The 14,738-nt window shown below is 35.2% G+C and overlaps 1 protein-coding gene across 1 annotated transcript; it reads left to right on the top strand.

Annotated features, from left to right (window-relative positions):
* Positions 1-11,691: 11,691 nt before the first annotated feature.
* LOC115980341 (putative disease resistance protein RGA3) lies at positions 11,692-14,514 on the top strand. The gene has a single exon (XM_031102604.1). The coding sequence runs from the start codon at positions 11,692-11,694 to the stop codon at positions 14,512-14,514; it is 2,823 nt and encodes a 940-aa protein (XP_030958464.1).
* The last annotated feature ends 224 nt before the right edge of the window (positions 14,515-14,738 follow it).

Below are 14,738 nucleotides of genomic sequence, written 5' to 3'. Positions count from 1 at the left end.
TTTCCTAACCCGTGAATTCCTGTAGGATCCAGTCCAAGATGTCCGGGAAAAAACCCGTACAACCCTAACCACCAAAGTTGCCTAAATAGCAAACCACTAGGAGTACTAGTCAGGCACAGAACCCTGGCTCTTTAGTACCTTTTTCCTCCAGCCCAGCAAAAGCCTTACCTGTGTCACCATCCATTGTTGCCAATCGTTATTAGGTGTCTACCATCCTAAAACCAAATTACCAAAGGCCCCAAGGACAACACAGTGATAGTTCTGCTTTAGCCACACCACCTCTCAAAGCAATTTCTCCATACACAGTTGAAGAACCCTTTGGCCCGATTGTGCCCAAGCAACCTTCTTCTTCTCTTCCTCCAAGAACAGGAAGAGCCTTTTACATCAGAAAACATTTTGTTCAGCACATCTCTTATATTGAGCCACACTTGGTTCACATAACAGATCCGCTAGCATTAGCAATGGAAGTACTGCCCCATGAATGGCATTTCCTTCCCAAAAGCCAGAGAAGAACATCAAATTCTATAAAGGCATTCTCACTCAAGAAAAGTCTGCCAAAATAGAAAATATCATGGACAGGAATAACCCTTCAAAGGTTTTGTACCATAAATTCATAATTCAGAGTTTTGTGAGCTGCAAAGACTGGGGACACCCCTCCTCACTCAAAACACTTACAGTACTCAAGGGATCAGAACCCCAGTACAGTTATTATGATTATATGGATGCCTTCGAAAAAGTTTTATTCTTCCAAAATGAGAACTATGATCATTCATGGTTCATGTAGTTTGACAAAAAGTTCAAAAGCCAGATACCCTCATGGTTCCTTAAGTGGTGGGAAATGTTTGGATCAATTCCACTGAACTTCCCAGAACCTTTGTAGGACGCATTAAGGTATTTCAGCACCAGATTCCAAGTGGACAAACATACTTCCCAGTTTCCAGCAATTTTGCACATGATAGTTAAGTACAAGATTCACTAGATTAGCATGTGGAATTATGTAATCAACCAAAATCTGCTACATAGGGAATTCTTTATGAAATGGTGGGATAGTTTCAGAACCAGTGACATTATCTCCAAATTACACAATGACTTTCCTCCTTCAGTACAGAGAGCCATTGCTCATAGCACAAGATCACAGTCCAGCTTAGATACCGTCCAGATTGCTGGGAAATCTAGCAAAGAACTCAAGGATCTTGCCCAGCAATTGCTCCTCCAGATAGAACAATTAGAGTCAGAAGAAAAGAATTCTCATGTCTTTTCAGAAGCTTCATGTAATCGTACTCCAATCGACCCATTTCAGGATTCCCAAGATCCTTATGATGGTTATAACTTGGACAATGATTAAACAATTCCAGAACAAGCTCCAGGATGCTCCAGGACAACTCCAAAAGCCCAGAACCACCTTTGCAACCCGGTTACTATTCCAGGAACAGTACCCGCACTAGCAAAGTTACCAACAGACTACTATTCACCCACAGTACCAGAACATTGTGAAGAATCACTATTCAGAAAAGCAAGGGGACAGAACACTGTTCATGAACAGTGACCGTTACTGTTCACCAAACAGTACCCCGGCAAAATCATTCAAACCACTATTTACTTTCGGCTGAAAAGATTTTCACCTGAGAGTAAAAGCATTTCACCCTCCGTGATTCCAGCAACCTCTTGAAAGAATCCAAGGCCTCCCCCAGCTATTTAAGGAGCCCTTTGCTTCAGTCTTCAGCAGGTCTTCTACCAAGAGCCAAATTGCAGTCTCCTGAACTCAAAAACCTCCCCTCTCTTTACTATTGTAAACAGATGGCTTTCTTAGTTTGTTTTCCAGTTTACACTTGTAACGCTTTAGCCATAGCCTTCACAACTGTAACCTGTAATTTACATTTCCGCACTGTAATGACCTCAGTCGACCCTCACCCCCCTTGTCTGTAACTTACCCCCTTTTGGTATCAGAGCCAAGTTTTGGCCGATAGTAAATATATATATATATATATATGTATATGCAAAGTGATATTATTTTTGTAGAAAAGGGTGGGTGTGAGTGCAAAAAATTATTTTTGTAGGAAAGTTTGAGTGTGAATGCAAGAATGTTGAAAAGTGGGTGTGATTTTTCTTTCCCTAGCCATACATGTATCCACCCCAAATTTTCCACATCTCTTATCTTCTTTGTGCCCCAAAAGTCTTCTCACTTTTCTTATTTTCTTGGTTGCATCTGAAGTCCAGCAGCTCCTTTTCTTCTTTCTATATTCCTCTTTCTTTCTTCTTGTTTCTTTCTTCTCCCCTTCTTACATGGCAGCCCTCCCTCTCTAAAGAAGAAATTAAAGGGTTAACACTAAAATTTCAGTTTCAAATTGTTGGGGGTAAGTAATCAAAACTTCATTTGTTTATTTCTACTTCTTTAACCTCTATCCTGATTTTATGGGTTGAATTATGATTCTGTTTTAGTGATTTGAAGGTTTGATGATATTATGGTTTATTGAATTTTTAATAACATATTTTAGTATGTTTACTATAGGTATAAAAATACCCAAATGAAATTAAGGCTTATTGCTATTTGTTGATGATTTTGTAAGAATATGTAATGAAGCTGTCTCTGTGACAGATTTGATGTTTACAACAAGAAAAATATGTATTAAATCATATTCTGTGAATTAGGATTCTAGGAGTAGTTTTTATGAACTCTAAGACACACATGGTTGTTATGGAAGTGGTCTCACAGAATTTGGATGAATGTAAAAATAATGGTTTAATTTCCAAGTTGTATGAAATTCTGTCAGGACAGATTTGAGTATGTTGTCTTGTATGATTTTTAATAAATCATGGGTTTATTCTTTGACTCCTAAATTTTTATGGTATATACTGGACATATAGGGGAGTTGTTCTGTAAAATCTAATGACAATTGGATGTGCGTGAGCAGCCCATTTGTATTTTACAAATGACGCATACGCTGCTGGAATAAAACAGTGAACAGTAAGGGACATGCCTAACTTTGAGGATTTAATTCCAAAGTTGGGGTGAATGTTTTGAGCTATAATTTAATATGCTTATCTTTTGGTATGTCTCGATCATAGATTCATTTTTGTGTAACTTGTTTTGAGGTTTAGTACTCAAAGGAGGGGTTCTAAACCATGAGACAGTTGTATTTATGAAGTTGTTTTGTCCGACGTGTTGTATGTTACCATATGAATGTATATAGTTACATGACCATGCTTAAAGGATTTTATATTTATGCATGCATTATTGCTCTAACCTGCAAGCACCTTTTGAAATAAAGTTGGCTCTTCTAGAGATATGGAATTAATATAAGAATGTTGGTTTCTCTAGGATTTTGTACCTGTTGTTTGATGAATGTATTTTTGTTTGTGGGAATCTCGTTGAGGTGGGATTAGGATTTCCTTGATTCTAAGAGATAGGCTTTGAGATGAATGTGAAGTTTATGATAAGGAATTATGGACAGTAATAAGCTTTGATATTTGGTTTAGGTGTTACCAGTTCCCCAGGTTTAAGCTCCTTCGACTGTAGGCTCTCGGTTCCTCTACTTTCAGGTAAGGGATAAGTTATATGGGCATTTGGTAAGTCATGAGGTTATTTTAAAGTATATTATGCATTAAAATGTTTTTGATTAGAGATATGGCATATAATCATTATTCTGACAAAGATATGTTCGTGAGCTTTCGAAAAACTTATGTATATGATTTAAGCATATTGATGCCATTACTAATTTCCACAAACATAATGTTTAATGAAAAGAATGGAAATGCTATTATTATGAGATGTTATGCAAAATAAGAAATTTCAGTATAATGTAAAGTACGAAATGTTTTCGGGTTATGTCCTCTAGTAATCTGAACTCTGTCAGTAGGGGTTAATTACTGGCTTTCCATGAAAAATGTTATATAATTGGCCATTAAGTGGGACTGGCTCTACTGTACCCGCCCCTTGTTGGTTACGGCTAACTTGTGGGGGAAGCCAACCTACCCCCATGGTTGGAAGATATGTATTATGATGTGATCCCAGAAATACCTGGCATTGTGGGGAATACTGGATGCCTAGCACCGTGGTGCTAGAAGCCTCCCAAATAAGTACAGACTTATCAGATTTGGGCTAACCAATAAGTTATTTATAAACAGCTATATTATGTTATTAATCATGAGAGAATGATTTTGTTAAATGCATTGTGAAAAGTTAAAAGCTCCCATGAAAATAAGAAGTTTCTGATGAAAAGAAAGTTGTTCATTAAAGATAAAAGTTTATGAAGTTCTATTGTGCTTTAAAGATAAAGAATCTAATGAAAAGGTTTTAGTGTTCTATAAAGATAAAGTTTCTGATGAAAGTACAAGTTTACGTTAAAAGTTATCAGATATCTGTTCTTTATTGAAACGTTAAGTTTTATGACCATGAAAGTTATAATATTTTATGAGAAGAAGTTTATAAAGAAAAGTTCTTTTATTAATCAAGATGTTTCTAGTTTAATACAAAGTTGCCGATTATCTGATTTAAGTTAAAATAATTATTTTGTAATGAGAATATATATATGATGACTTTGTAAGAAATGAAAGAAGTTTAATCCGAAAGATTTTGGTAATATTATTCTGATAAGAAAAGGAAGAACAATTATTTTCCTATGAAAAGCGTATAAGTTATTATTATGAATAGTATAAAATACTATGCATGAAAAGTTGTTCTCCTATTCGAATATTTATAGAATGAAATGATCTGATTTACATGCATCCTTATTGAATTCTAATATATCTTACCTTTACTGAGCTGTGTAGCTCACCCCTTCCATTCTTTCAGTTAGCAGGTTTTATTTTGGAGCAGAGGGAGCCTTAGTCGAGTTTGGAAGGAGCTGGTTTTAGTTTTATATGTATAGATCCTAAATTAGCAATTTGATGTTTAGCTTTGTAGTATTGTGTATTTTAGGATCTAATGAAAGTTGTGTACCTTAAAGTATTAAGAGATGTATTATGTGAAAATGTGGAAATTAAATGAATGGTGGATTATGTTATATTTCGAGTACAGTGTAGATGCTCTAACTATCAAGTGAAAAGTTATATCATTTAAGTAAGGAAACAAGGATGAAAAGTAAGAGGGAAGCTTTTGGTAAAAGTTTTGTAAAAGTTAAGTTGGTTCTTGTTAATATCAAGTTTAGGCTTGATATTAGCATGCCGGTCATGGTCACAAATTCGGGTATCAGGTTTGGGGCGTGACAGCAGAGCCTTACAAAGAGCAGCAATCACCCGACCAGTTTCATCCCGGAGGATCACTCCAACACCCGAGATGTTGCAGCCATCAATGGAACAAGCACCATCCACATTAACTTTAGCAAAGCCCGACGAAGGAGCAGCCCAGCCGTGAAGAGGAGACTGCAAAGGGGTAAAATCCCACTAGGAAAAATCACTAATTTTTACAATTTCAAAAGCAAACAAAAGTAATCCATACACTTAGGAATAACAAACGAAAATAACAAAAACTAAGCAAAAACTGATCCTAACACTTAGGAATCTAATCAAAACCCATGAAGATACGGGTTGAACCCTAACACTTAGGAATCTAATCAAAACCCATAAAGATACCAAAATACAGAAGAAAAAAAAAGAACCCACAAATATTTCATGAGGCTCCAGAAAAAACCCATAAACCCATAAACAAACCCATCAATAATTCGAAATCCAAATTGGGGAAAAAGGAAAATCATGAAAAACAAACCTTTGCATCGCAACACCATGCTCACGATGGCTCCGACATGTTTACAAGCTCTAGCAACGAATCCGGTGACTTGTATGGCGGTATGCTTCGGTGTGTGGTGTGGTGGAGATTTGGGCAAGAGGAAGTAGAGGATGGAAGAGGGAGGAAGCAGAGGAAACTAGAAATTTTTTCCTAACTCATTCTGGTTCTGATTTGGGGTTTAAGCGAGCCGTACTATTTAGTGGGTTTGCGATCTGTGTGGCGGTGTGGAGGTTCGGCGTGAAGGAAGCAGAGGAAGCAAAGGTGAAGGCGTGAGCTTTTGTCTGTTTTCTGGTTCGGCATGAAGGAAGTAAAGGAAGAGGAAGTAAAGCTTAGAGCTTAGGGGTTTCTCTGTTTTCTTCTGTTTTTTTGAGGTGAATGGCGTGAGTTTTGGCTGTTTGGAGAGGGGTTTAATTAAAAAAGTCCATGTGGCCTAATGTTATTGGCTGACGTAAAACACTGGTTTTACACTAGCTCTTTACCTAATGATTTCCCATTGTAAATAATTTGAAAATTGTGAGACCCGCTCAGATCTGACTTGACAAAGACAGTACCTAACAGTGCTTTATTCTCTATCCAGTATTATCAAAGGACAAAATAATATCTTTGCCACTCCTGTCCAAAACTACTACAAAGGAAACCGGGTAACCTTTTCTGTTTCTTTCTTGTGTTGTCAAATCCAACTTTACTTTGAGTCTCCATTGGCTATGACTGGTACACTACTCATCGATCTCTTCAAGCAGTTGGGTTCAATCGCTGTTTAATCAACTTGCGTATAAAATTTGCATATTTCCTGTTGAATTATTGCAGTGACTCAGGAATTTTATTAACAAATTATTATTATATGTAGAGTTCTCTATTTTCTAATTGATCTTCTTGGTAATTGAAGTGGAAGGCAATTAAGACTTCCATTATATGGAAGGTCAGGCCCATGACATACAACTATTCTGCACTTGACAAAGTCTTTGCATTCTTTAGCAGGTCTATTAGGGCATCGTAGCCAGCCTTGCATATGCCAAATGTAAGATACATTTGGCATACAAGCCCAAAAAATCCCAGCAATAGGAAAGCCAAATGGGAAAAGGCTAAATATTTTTTGACATATAGCTACAATACCATCTCAAATGTAAGATGGTACTGTAGCTGAATGGTATAAAAAATAATATTTTTTAATATTCTCTCCACGTTTTACCTGGCAATTTCTCTCTCCTCTCTCATTTTTTCTCTTTCTTTTCTCTCTCTTCTTCTCTCTTTCTCATCCCCTCTCTCTCTCTCTCTCTCGCCATTGTCAAGCTTCTCTCGATTGATTCTATGCCAGATCAGAGCTCACGCCGAATCACCAAGCCAGATCAGAGCTCACGCTGGATCGGATTTCTAGATCGGCATGGTGGCAAGGCTAGTGGCGCGGCTGAAATGGGTGTGGTGGCTGGAGGTCAGCGCGGTGGAGATCTGCGTGGAGACCGATGTGGAGATTGGCATAGAGACCGGCGTTTGGTGGGTTTGGTGGCCGGCGTGGAGATTGGCATGAAGACCGGTGTTTGGTGGGTTTGGTGGTGTTGACATGGTGGCCGGTTTCTGGGTTTGGTGGCTGGCGTTTGGTTGGTTGGGTTACTATGGGTTTGCTGGGTTTGTAGTGGGTACTTGGTGGGTTTTATTTTGTTTTTGTTTTTTTTTTTTTTTTGGGTTTTTGGTTCTGGTGGGATTTTGTTGGGCCGAGGGTAGTGGTGGCGTGGTGGTGATTGTTTGTTTAGTTGTGGCCGGTGCTAGAGGTTAAGGGAGAAAGAGAAGAAAAGGAAGAGAAAAAAAAAATAGTAAAAAAAAGGAATAAAAAATAATATTTAAATAAAATGAGAAAAAAATATTGTTTTGGGATGTTGGGTGTATTGTAAAATGATATGGTATAATTGATAAAGTAGCTTTTTGGGATAGTAAAATAAGATGAGATAGCAAAACCGGTTGTGGATGCTCTTACATGCCTTATTAAAAGCATTCAACTTTACACTTTGAATAAGAAGAAAAAGTTGAGGCATGAGATTTATTTGAGTAAGTAAAATGAAAGATCAAGAAACTGATGGAGAATCAGAAAGTCAGCCTCTTGTTTCTCACCATTTCTTTCTCTTTGATATTCTTGTTTCCAAAAAGTTCAATTGCAGCTGACAGCATAACTGCAACATGGTCCATGAATGATAGCCAAACATTGGTTTCATCATGAGGCCAAAAATTTGAACTTGGCTTCTTCAGTGCCGGAGGTTCTGGGGATCTATATTTAGGAATATGGTACAAGAATATCTCAAATAAGACTATAGTTTGGGTTGCAAATAGAGACAGCCCTCGTCAAAATTCTTAATGCGTTAAAATAGAAGATCTAAATGTTGATATATGAAAAAAGATGTAAAAGTTAGGTTTTAATATTTACAAAACCTAGTTTTTAGATCTTCTATCTTGATTTCTTAGTTTTTTATGGTTCGAGAAGAAAACAAATAGAGTTAATTTCAAGTGGATAAAGTGTCAATTTTTAAATCACAGGTAGACAAAATGTTTTTCAGGTAACTCCTATGTGGGCAAAATGTAATTTTTTTAAAAAAATTTATAAAACAGTTGATTTAATTTTTTTTTTTTTTGCTGAATAAACAATTGCTTTAGTTACACATGTAGTTTTCGGTCTTCATATTTTAAAAAGATCCTTATCCTTTTAAATAATATATATATATATATATATATTTTTTTTTTTGAGAATCCCTTTTAAATAATAAATGTTTGTTAAAAACTTAAAAAACACCCTTTGTTAATTGGTAGATGAAAAAGTATGACGGCCCTATAAAAACACTAATGTCAATAATGTCAATGATTGATGCTAACGTGAAGCTAATAGGTGGAGTGCTCTTAGGCCATTAGTTAATAATTCATTTTAGGAAAGTTTTGACATAATTTTTATGGAAAATAAAAAAAACTGTCAAAACATTAATTGCTTTTTTTTTTCCCCATAAAAACTTTCTTTAACTGGATTGTTAATCAATATTCTAAGGGTACTCGTTAGTATGACAAAAAAAAAAAAAAAAAAAAAAAAAAAAACAAAGGACATTGATTACTGAAAAAGAACACATTATGAATCTTTTTGACAACAACGTTAATTAAAAAATATATGCTCACGAAATATATATCTTTCTTATCCTTTATAAGTTTCCTTTTTTTTTTTTTAATTTTTTTTTATAAGAACTCTACACATCTTAATCTTAATTTAACGAAATCTCATTTTTGCATAACAATTTTCGTGTAATGATGAACTAGGTTGTAATTTGTGCAACTCTTGGAATTATTAATAATAAATGTGGAAGAATATATAAAAGAGAAAAGGATAAATCTCTTTTCTTTTTTTTTTTTTTTGTGTAACAATTTTCACATAATGATAAACTAGATTTTAACCCATGCAACTTGTGAAATTATTAATAATAAAAGAAAAGGAGAATTTCCTTTGGTAAGCTAAAAGAAAAAGTTTTGGGGGGATTTTTTGAGCTTCTTTTGTGGGCCCAAACAAAGGAAAAATATTCCACTAATTTTTTACATTATTTTAAATTACTCTCAATAAATAAGCAATTAGGAAAACATATCCAAATTATGGATGACAATGGAGCAAGATAGGGTCATACCATGGATCCCTCATTTCCTCTTCAAGGCAAGGAAATTCTGATTTGAGGAATTTTATTAATTCTAATAAGATTGCTCTAATGTTGATGAGATAAAGATGAAAATAGATAGGGAAAGGGCTATAATGATAATACTTAGAGAGAATGAGAGGCAAATGTTTGGAGATAGTAATACAATATGTATAAAATAAATAAATTATAACTAGTTATGTATAGAAAATAATAAATTATACGCATAAATAATTTAAATATAAATTATAAATATATACACACTTGGGATCAAGCAAAGTGAGAAGAACTTGTCCTTGTCCAATTATCTCTTTGGGGTGGAAAAAAAATTGTGCAAGACATGATAAGTTAGTTAGGCGGGGCAACATGTTAATTCCAACCCTAATCCAAGTGCACACTAAATGAAATAATTTGAAACTAAATTGGTTTTAAAAAAATACCATTGAATTTGACAGGTGGCCTTTCATATTAAATTTTATATTTTAAAATGTATATTTTTACATTTTGTGAAAGAAAAATAATTTTTTCTTCATACAATCAGATACAAAAAGAAGAAGAAGAAAAGAAAAAAAAAATCCAAATATGTTATTTCCAATTCCAAGTTAATTTCTCTATGTTCCACTTACACATATATTCCCTTTTTCTTTTATTACTTATTGAAACATTCTATTTCAGTGGCAATTTGCAACGGTCACTGTAATGACCAGAAGGCTTAGGTTTAAATTGAAAAAGATATAAAACTTTAGGGTTTCATTAAAATTTGTAAAACTATAAAGTTTAATTTTGAATATCCCTTAAACTGAGTTTATTTATAAATTGGGAAAGTACGCGGTTTATTAAACGTCATTCTTAATATGGCAAAAGAGAAGGGAAAAAAAAAAAAGGAAAAAGAAAAAAAAAACCCTCATAAAGATATAAAATGTAAAATTTTTTTTGATAACATATAAAATGTAAATTTTAATTTCCCCTCTAATTTTGATTTTAGTATAAATTCAACAAGATTACTTTTCCCATAAAGGAAAAAAAAATTACTTTTGTTTCTTGGGCCACGCGAAAGTTCCGTGATTTATGCTAATATGTTATGTAATCAACGTTACCGCGTGACCCCACTTTGCTTAGAAAATTTGTAAAGCGATGTGCACTTGGTTCAGCTTTTTTAAATTAGCCTCTTGGAAAAAGTAGAATTTAAAAAAAAGTGTTTTTAAAAAAAAGTTGACTGTTTAGTAAAATTTGTTAAAAGTTATTTTTAAAAAGTTGTGTGTTTAGCTACTACTTATAAAAGTGGTGGTTTGAATTATAAATTACAAAAAAAAAAAAAGACAATATATATAAAGTATTGTAAAAGTATTGCGAAAATACATTTTAAAAAATTATTTTAAAAAATACTTTCAAAATTTCTAAAAAAAATATTTTTTCTCACTAATATTAACTAATAATAACTTACAACTTAAAATTTATTATAAAAATATTGTGAAAATATTATGATAACATTTTTCAATTTTAATTTCTCATTATTTATTTTATTTTTTTCTTACTTCTTTACTTTTTTTTTTCTTTTTTTATCCATTTTTTTTCTTTTCTTTTTTTCTCCTCCACACACTTACCCTTCTCTTTTCTATTTTTTCCTTCTTTCCCCTTTCTTTCCCTACCACTTCCTCCGGAACATTCCATTTCTGCAGAGCTCTCTCTGTTTTTTATTTCTTCTTCCTTTCTCTCTTTTCTCTTACCACTTCGTCTGCAAGTTTCTTTCTCTCTATCCCATCAAAACATGCAAACTTAAAGGTCACACACATTACAACATTTGATTCTCATCAAACGAAGATAGAGGGGGAAATCGCCAAGGGAGGAATGGGTCAGATCGGTGCTTGATCTCTGCCTTCACCGCCGCCTATCTTCCTCAACACGCCTCCGTCTTCTGCTGATCTGCTCTGCTTTCACCGCCGCCTGTCTTCCTCCCCACTGCTGCTTGATCTCTTCCCCACTGCCAACGACATGCGTTAGAAATGGGTCAGATCGGGAACATGCACAAGCGCACTTGCTAAACACTTTATGTTTCTTTCTTGTGTTGTTCAATCCACTGTTTTAAAAACCGGACCGGACCGGCCGGTCTGACCGGTTCAACCGGGAACCGGGAGCCAATCCAGTCCGGTTAAAAGCTCCAAAACCGGTCAATAATCGGTCAACAACCGGAAAACCGGCCAAAAACCGGTCAAAAACCGGGGTCCAACCGGAAATTAAAAAAAAAAACGGTTCTATGACCGGTTTGGTTTTTAAAACCATGGTTCAATCCAACTTTACTTTCATTCTCCATTAGCTATGGCTGATACACTACTCATTCATCTCTTCAAGACATTGGGTTCAATCACTGGTCAGATTGCTAAGCAAGAGATCAAGCTGCTAGTTGGCGTTGAAGAAGAAGTCCAAAAGCTTCAAGACAAGCTCAGACATATCAAGGCAATGCTGGACGATGCTGAGGAAAGACATGCTGTGAAGCAGCGTACTGAGAAGCTTTGGTTAGAGCAGCTCCAAGGCCAGTACTATGAGATAAATGACTTCTTGGACACATGGAACAGTGCAAGGATCAGAGCAGAGATTGAGAAAGAAGAAGGAAAACCAGCTGATACAAAGGCTCTTGTTGTTGTCAAGAAGAAGGTATGCTCCTTCGTCCCATCTCCGTCATGTTGTTTTAACCTTCCTCAGCGTCATGATGTTGGTCACATGGTAAGAAAACTGAATGAAAAGTTAGATATGATTGTCCAAGACAAAGCAACCTTTGGGATTGACTTTAATAGGCAACCTGAAGTGGTTGAGCGACCAACAACTACGTCATTTGTAGATGTGTCCCATATAGTTGGCCATGATAGACATAGGGATGAACTACTAAGAAACTTATTAGGTGTGGGTAGTCAAGAAGAAAGAAATTCTCATTGTGTCATCTCCTTAGTGGGTATGGGCGGTATCGGAAAAACAACTCTTGCCCAACTAGTCTACAATCATCCTGATGTGCAAGCCCATTTTCAAAAAAGAATGTGGATTTGTGTTTCTGATCCATTCGATCAGTGCAAGGTTGCCAAAGCAATCATTAATGAGGTTGATCCTAGACATGGACACCTCGATGATACTGAATTGCAAACTCTCTTGTGTAAAATTCATGATTTGATTAAGGACAAAAAGTTCTTTCTTATCTTAGATGATGTGTGGACTGAAGACTCCCAAAAATGGGAGCCGTTCAAACTTGCTTTAGAAAATGGTGTCCATGGCAGTAGAATTCTAGTAACCACACGTAAACAAAGGGTTGCGAAGATAATAGGGAGTGCTCTCACTATAAATTTGAAGGAATTGTCTGATGAATACTGCTGGATGATTTTCAGTAAAATAGCATTTTCTAATGAGGAGCAACGCAAGTACCTAGAAGATCTTGGTAAAAAACTAGCAATTAAATGTAAAGGCCTACCACTTGCTGCAAAGATTCTAGGTAGCCTTATGCGAGACAAGAGAAGTAGAGAACAATGGAATATGATTTCGGAAAATGGTATGTGGGAATTAGAAGATTTTGAAAAAGGCAATTTGGCACCATTGTTATTAAGTTATTATGATCTACCCTCAACAATGAGACGTTGTTTCTCATATTGTGCTGTCTTCCCAAAAGATTATCTCTTTTCTAGAGAGCAATTGGTCCTCCATTGGATGGCACAAGGATATATTGAGTCAATGAAAAATATGGAAATAGAACTTATTGCGGAAGAATACTTTGAAAAATTAGCCATGTGCTCTTTCTTCCAAGACTTCAAGAAAGATGAGAATAGTGATGGCAAGATAATAGGTTGCAAAATGCATGATATAGTGCATGACTTTGCCCAATTTATTACCAAAAATGAATCCTTCAAAATTGATGGTGATAAGAAGTTGGAGATAGATTGTCAAAGTGCTCGTCATTTACATTTAAAAATTTCAAAAGAAATGCAATGTCTTGAATCCATCTATCGTGCAAAAAATCTACGCACTCTCTTTCTTGTTTCACGTGAAAGGGATTATAAGTTTAAGATGCTCCTATCAAACTCATTCCATCATTTTAAATGTTTACGAACATTAATTTTGGATTGTCCAATTGAGAAACTTCCAGATGCAGTGGAAAATTTGATTCATCTAAGGTGTCTCCTTATATCTGAGAATGTTAAAATAGTAGAATTGCCTGAAACCTTTTGCAATCTATGTAATTTACAAACTTTGAATATTGTGAATATTGATTGTTTCAAGAAATTACCACAGGGGATGAGTAAACTAATTAACTTAAGATGTCTTATATTTCATGATGATTATTATTGGAGCAATGTGGTATTTCCAAAAGGGATTGGGAAGTTAATTGGTCTTAGAACATTAAGTACATTCAACATAAGTGATAAGGATGATAGAGAAGGATGTAAACTTGGAGAGTTAAAAAATCTAAATCAACTTCGAGGGACTCTTAAAATAAAGGGGATGCAAAATGTGGTAAATGTAGATGAGGATCATAATGCACAATTGAAAGAAAAAATACATCTCCGTGGATTGGAGCTATTATTTTTTCACAAATGTGAAGTAGGTATAAGTAAAATGGAGAATGATGTAAAAGTATTGAATGCCTTAGAGCCACCACCATACTTGCAATATTTAAAAATTGAGGGCTACACGGGCAACACTATTTATCCTGATTGGTTGATGTCATGGACCACACTGAAAAAGCTTCAACTTTTTGACTGTGGAAATTTAGAGCATTTGCCTTCTTTGGGCCAGTTGCCATTCCTTGAAGTATTAGCAATATCGGGGCTTCGTAAAGTGAAGAAGGTGGGAGATGAATTTCTGGGAATAGAAGATTCCAAGAACAAGAAAGCCTATGACATCATATTCCCAAAGCTGAAATCTCTCCAATTTCATCATTTATACAACTGGGAAGAATGGGTTGGGATGGGAGGAACGGGAGAAGAAGAAGAAGAAGAAGAAGAAAATAATGATAATTGTATTGTCACAAATCCTATAATAATAAAAATAATGCCATGTCTTCAGTCCATGAAAACTTTGTACTGCTTCAGACTAAAGTCTTTGCCAGACTACTTGCTTACTGCTCCATCATTGAAGGAATTGGAGATTCCTGGTTCATAGCTTCTCAAAGAATGTTACCAACGAGGGACTAGAGAGAACTGGCACAAGATTTCTCACATCTCTAACATCAAATTGGGCGGGGTGTAAGTGCAAAGAGATGGTGAACCCCAGTTTGATTCAAAGGTAACTCTGCTTCCTTTGTTTTATTTTTTCATTCCAAATATATCTATTAAATATAAATATATGGATTGGATTGTGAAAACAGTCCGGAAGTTTAGTTTACT

The sequence above is a fragment of the Quercus lobata genome, chromosome 3 (genome assembly GCF_001633185.2).
Source record: "Quercus lobata isolate SW786 chromosome 3, ValleyOak3.0 Primary Assembly, whole genome shotgun sequence".
Taxonomy (NCBI): Eukaryota; Viridiplantae; Streptophyta; class Magnoliopsida; order Fagales; family Fagaceae; genus Quercus; species Quercus lobata.
This window is presented reverse-complemented; position numbering and strand designations above follow the sequence as displayed.

Excerpts from the sequence above, each read along its gene's own strand:
- LOC115980341 (XM_031102604.1), top strand. The coding sequence starts at position 11,692 with ATGGCTGATACACTACTCATTCATCTCTTCAAGACATTGGGTTCAATC.